This window comes from Psammomys obesus, unplaced genomic scaffold, assembly GCF_907164565.1.
Source record: "Psammomys obesus unplaced genomic scaffold, mPsaObe1.curated_primary_1811, whole genome shotgun sequence".
Taxonomy (NCBI): domain Eukaryota; kingdom Metazoa; phylum Chordata; class Mammalia; order Rodentia; family Muridae; genus Psammomys; species Psammomys obesus.
The window spans coordinates 10,025,314-10,031,313 of record NW_026590062.1 but is presented as its reverse complement, the minus strand read 5'-3'; the positions used below and the strand labels follow the sequence as shown (position 1 = coordinate 10,031,313).

At 47.5% G+C, this 6,000-nt stretch overlaps 1 protein-coding gene across 1 annotated transcript in view; it reads right to left on the bottom strand.

The window, feature by feature from the left end:
* Naa25 (N-alpha-acetyltransferase 25, NatB auxiliary subunit) overlaps nt 1-5,369 on the bottom strand; it is a 49,384-nt gene extending 44,015 nt beyond the window's left edge. The window contains exon 1 of the mRNA XM_055606225.1: nt 5,307-5,369. Coding sequence (XP_055462200.1) covers nt 5,307-5,364 — 58 coding nt within the window. The 5' untranslated portion in view covers nt 5,365-5,369. The remainder of the gene's footprint in view (nt 1-5,306) is intronic.
* Between the last annotated feature and the right edge of the window lie 631 nt (nt 5,370-6,000).

The following is a 6,000-nucleotide window of genomic DNA, read 5'->3' as shown; positions in this document are numbered from 1 at the left end:
GAAGGAAGGAAGGAAGGAAGGAAGGAAGGAAGGAAGGAAGGAAGGAAAGAAGGAGAAAGAAAGAAAGAAAGAAAGAAAGAAAGAAAGAAAGAAAGAAAGAAAGAAAGAAAGGAAGAAAGAAGGAAAAAAAGAATGCCAACCTGGTATGGTGCATGCCTGCTATTCCAGCAATCAGGAAGATGAGCCAGGAGAATCAGGAATTTGAGTCCAGCCTGAACTATAACAAGACTATCTCAACAGGGAGAAAAGAATATCTACACATAGCCCTATTCATCATTTGCTCCTTTTAAGCTATTCCCCATGCCTTGCTCAATTTGCTAAGAGCCTCTCCATCTATTAAAGAGTGGGCAGAGGGACTGGAGGAATGGTGCAGTGTGTAAGGGAACTGGTTGCTCAGCCACAGGATGAGGATTTGATTCCCAGCACCCACTTGTCAGCTCCAGGGAATCTGACACCCTCTTTGCACTTGCAGTCACTAGGTATGCATGTGATGCACAGACATACAAGCAAAAAAAAATACCCAAACCCATAAAAAAGTGCAATTTAAAAAATCTGAAGCCATTTCCCACCTATTTCTCCTTAAACACAAGCCTGAAGAATGGATAAATCCCTCAGTGCTTCCTGCTGCCTTTTAAACAAGAACAAGAGCTCAGCCCTCTATAATCCCAGCATTCAGGGAGGTAGAGGCAGGAATGTCAGGAGTAGGTCTTCTCTTGCTATAAAACTAGTGTGTGGTCAACCTGGGCTACATGAGACTCTGTCTCAAAAACAAGTAAGTGAAAAGGGCAAACCTCTGACACGGGGAAACAAGTTTTTCTGGTCCTACAACTAAATAGCTTACAAGGCCCCGCTCCTCTGCTGTCTGGTCCCACTTCTACTTTAGCACCTCTAAATCCCCCACAGGAGTTTTCTGCAACTGTCCTAGATAGCCAGGCTCTAGGAGTCTTTATCACTATGTCCCTCATTCCATTCATAGTAAAACTATGTCCACAAGGATGTTTTGTAACCTGCTCCCAAAAGCCCAGATGCCCACACTGCATAATCTCTGGGCATTTTTCACAGCCCTCAGCACATGCACAGTTAAACATTCTGGGCTGCCATTGTAGCTCAGTAGAACCCAGCAACTCATAGAGCCTGTGATCCCAGAACACAGCAGGGTCAAAATGATCTGAAGTTCAGGGTCATCCTTAGCTACACAATAAGTTCTAGGCCAGCCTGGGCTAAATGAGACTTTGTCTGTCTGTCTGTCTTTCTCTCTCTCTCTCTCTCTCTCTCTCTATATATATATATATATATAAAACCTATATATATATAAAACCTATATATATATAAAACATATATATATGTTTTATATATATATAAAACCTATTATAGTATTATAATATATATGTTATGGTAAAAAAAAAAAAACAACAACAACACTTATTAAGGGCTAACAGGCAGGTCTGTCATGACCATGATTCTTTTATTCTCTATCTCATGTAAAATTTTTTCCAAAAGCCCAGCACAGTAGCACATGCCTGTAATCCCAGCTGTCAGGGAGGCAGAAGCAGGTACATCTTTGAGTTTGAGGCCAGCCTGGTCTACAAAGCAAGTCCAGGACAGCCAAGGCTACACAAGAAAACCCTGTCTAGAAAAACCAAAAGCCAAACAAAAATAACCCAAGGATTGTTTTCTTTTCTCCCTGCCCCCAGTGCTAGAAACTGAACCTGTGACCTACACACACTAGACAGACACTATCACTGAGCTATAATCCCTATGAAAACACAGCTTTTGAAGTGGTTAAATTCTCACTACAGAAGAAAGGATGTTGTACCAAGTGAAATTTCCAGAGAAAGTCAAACAAGGGCTACAGCTCAGGAGGCAAAATGTTCGTCATGCAGACATGATGAGGACTGAGTTTACTCCCCATAAGCAAGTAAAAAGGATAGATGCAGTGGCATTCTTGTGACCCCAGTGCTGGGGAGGCAGAGACAGGACGGTTCCTGGGGTCTCGACCAGCCTAGGCTACCTGGCAAGTGCCAGGCCAGAAAGAGACAACAGTCAAAAGAAAAAAAGGTAGAAAGCGCCTGAGGAATGACACCCAAGGTTGAACTCTGGCCTCCAAATGTGCACGCACTCATCTGTACACACCTGTATACACGTTCACACACACATCACTCATTTCAAACACTCACACAGTTACAAACGTCCAACAAAAGACTCAGAATAAATATTATCCTCGAGTGAGGACCATCAAGTTTTTATTGATGCGCTACAGCAGATAATTACCTGCCCTATTATTTGACCAGACATCTAAGGGAAACATTCTAAGTGATCAATAAAGCAACTAACATTGGAAAGCCTGCTGGAATTATGCTACATCTGCCCTTATCCAGACAAGACTGATCCCACAACAGGTTAGAACAAAGGATTGTGTGTGCACATGTGTGTGTTCATGCGTTGGTGCTGTGTGTATGAAGTTGGAGGACAACTTCTGAGAGTAAGGTCTGTCCTAACACCATGTAGGTCCCCAGGATAGAACTCTGATGGATCAGGTGTGACAGCCAGGGCGTTTACGTGCTGAGCCATCTCCCAGCCCAACATCAGCAATAACAGCAGAGAAAAAGCACTGGGCTCACCAACTCAAACAAAAGTGTCAACTGGTGAGAACCAGCAAGGGAGGTCATTTCAAAAAGGCAAGAGGATGGCGTGGCACTTCCCTTTAATCCTAATACCTCCTAACTGAGTTGGAGAGGCTTGGGTTCAAGATCAGCATAGGCAACTTAGGGAGCTCCAGGCCAATCTGGACTACAGAAGCCTAGGCTCAACCCCAGCCCTACAAGTCGGTCCTTATGACCTGTCACTTCTGGCTAATAAATACATCATGATGTTTGACAACGTTTTTTACTGAACACTATTAACTCTAACTGAATGTAAGATCAACAGGATTCTCCTCGGTCTTTAAGAATAATGTTATGGATCTAATTAAAGTTCTTAGTCTTTTTTTAAAACAGTTCAGAAAAAGGAGGAGTCTGCAGGCGGGGTCTGTGTAAGGATATGATGCACAAATCACAAACCTTTATTTTACGTTTTACTTTCTATTACCCAGAAGCAGGAGGGCAACTGCTAGCCAGAGACAAGCCTGGTCTACGCAGGGCCTGTAAAGGGAGGAGGGTGTGCAACAATGGGGATATCTGAGCCCTCTTTCTGCTAGCCCCCACCTCTGTGATCTTAAATCAAACTGACGCAATTCTTAGCACAGTGCTTAACACAGTGTGCCCAGAATTCACATCCCAAGTCCGGAACATATCAGCATCAGATAAATTACGTGAGAGCAATAAGCGTGCTTCTCCAGCTGTTTAAGGGGTGAGAGAGAGAATGGGAAAAATGTGTAAGATTAAACGAAATCTCCCTGTAAAAGCTCAAGGGCACTGACTGAATTAAGTGTTCTGAACCTCATTATTATCCACTGCATAGCCCCCACCCCCAGTGCTAGAAACAGGTAATGGGAAGGAAAGCCATCATACAACATAGCACCCAAGGGCCATTGAGATGGCTCAGCCAGTGAGAGTGTGTGCTACCATTCCTGACAACCTGAGTTTAATCCTGGGACCTATATGATAGGAGAGGACCAATTCCCTCTTGCATGGTGTCCCCTGAACTCCACAGGCCATTCGTGTGACACTCCACCACACACACACACACACACACACACACACACTACTTCTTCAGTAAATGTAATTTTAAAAATGCATCAAACACACATATGAAAGTATGAAGACTGTGCATAGGGTCACATGCTTGCAATCCCAACAGCTGGGAGGCTGAGTCAGGTAGCTGAAAGTTTGAGTCCAGCTGCTCCACATAAGGAGACCCAAGACTGTTAGTGAAACCTTGTCTTAAAGAAAAGAGCAGCTGGCCTGGTGGCCCACACCTTTAAACATAGCACTCAGAAGGCAGAAAGCAGGTGATTTCTAAAAGTTCTGGGCCAGTCAAGAGCTGCAAACTGAGATCCTGTGAAATACGTAAAAGAAAGAAAGAAAAGGAGGGGGTGCCTGGAGAGATGGCTTGATGGTTTATCGGTTAAGAGCACTACCTACTCTTCCACAGGATCCAGCATCCACATCATGGCTTACAACAGTCTGTAACTACACTTCCAGGGTATCCTAATGCCCTCTTCAAGCACCAGGAACGCCCATGATGAACAGGTATCATGCAGAAAATAACCACAGATGTAAATATTGGAAAAATAGAAAAAGAAAAAAAAAAGATCATTAATATCAATATGCTAGAGACACAAGCACCCACTCTGCTAAAAAAGCAAAAGCCAAAACGCAGAGCCACACTGAAAACTGAAAACCTGAGGTCTGCTTTAGCAAAAACCACTGACCTTGAAGCTTCCTCATCATTACAGGAGACAAGGCCATACAACCATCAATGAAGAAAGGCAACGGGGAAAAAAAAAGAAAGAAAGAAAAAAGGAACGACTTCCAATGACAGACCATCTCAGTTATTGCAACGTGTTTCTCTCTGACTCAATTCTGTGATTCTTTTATTCTACTACGACAGCAAGATGACAATAAGGTACATCTTAAAGCCTGTGGACTTGGGGCGAGCGCCGTGGAGAGGGATCCACTAAGCACGCGGAAGGCAAGCTGCAGAGAAGAACCACAGACACGGTACTAAGAGGAAAAACCTTCCAGCAGCCCGGCCTGCCCTTCCGACAGCAGCTACTGCCGTCTCCTCGCTATTCTGGGCCCGCGACCCCCCTCCCCCCGCCCCCCACGTGTGCCCAGAGCAGCTGTTCCTGCACTAAGCAGCACCAGGATGGGGCCCGATCTGAGTGACCTTGCATCAGCCCCTTCCCTTCCCTCGGCCCCGGTTTCTCCACGTGCAGCAGACTACACGCAGTAGGACAACCCCGCGGTCCTCATCCTTATAAACAGAGCCACCATCCCTGGGGCATCTCCTCTCAGGAAGGCGCTGCCACCGTCACGCCGGAGCCGGCTGTCACCTGCAGGAAAGACCGCGGCCTCCCTGGGGGCAGCTGCAATACAGCGACCTAGTGGTAGCGCTGGTCTCGACGGAAGGGCGAGACTCGCACGGCCTGACAGCTGCGCGCACCCGCCATTGCCGCCTCAGGGACCAGCAAAGCCCGGCCGGCGCCTAAGCGAGGCCGAGGCTGCGGCCTAGCGCCGCGCGCGGCCCGCCCCCTCGTCGCCCCGGACCGCGCACGCCTCCGGCGGTGCTCCTGGGCCTTCGTCCCGGAGCAGGGCAGGCCTCGGCTGGCCACCCTGGCTAGGAGGCCAGCTCCGGTAACTCACCGTAAATGGGCCGGAGGCGCCGGTCGTTAGGGTCCTGCACATGGCCCCGCGTCGCCATGATGACAAGCGCAGAACTGCAGTGCGCACGCGTGAGGCAGGCCCCCGGGAAGGGTCAGTTAAAGGGCCAACGCCGAGCTCGACGATGTATCGCGATAGTGGAGGGAGTTGCGATGGAGTGCGCCTGCGTAAGAAGGGAAGCTTGCCTCCGCTTGTTTGACTTTTGCCGGGGGAATAGTCTGGACTCCCGGGGCTGTTGTTGCTGTTGAAGGCTTTTCTCAGTGAGAGGGCGAGACGTGGAAAGCGAGAACGCGGTTTAATCCCACTGACTTTACGTCTTGAAGAACCCGTTGGTCTTGGCTTTGATTGGAGCAGCCGGGAACTTGTAGAGGAGTGTGAGCCCTGGGAAAGCGCTTGCCCAACCGTGAAACTATACAAAAAGTTTATGAGCCCACCACCCCTTCCCTGGTGTGTGCAGACACTGGTGCAAGCTGTTAAAGTAGATTGTTTAATAGTCATACAGCGCTAGACATTACCATTGCCTTTCTTTTTACAGATTTACTCGCGCAGCACACGAGTGCTAATTATTTGCCAAGTTCTTTTAGGTAACAAGGAGCTAAAGGTTCACACCTTTAATCCCAGCCTTCGGAAGGCAGAGGCAGGCGGATCTCCGTGAGTTCGACGTTAACCTGGTCTC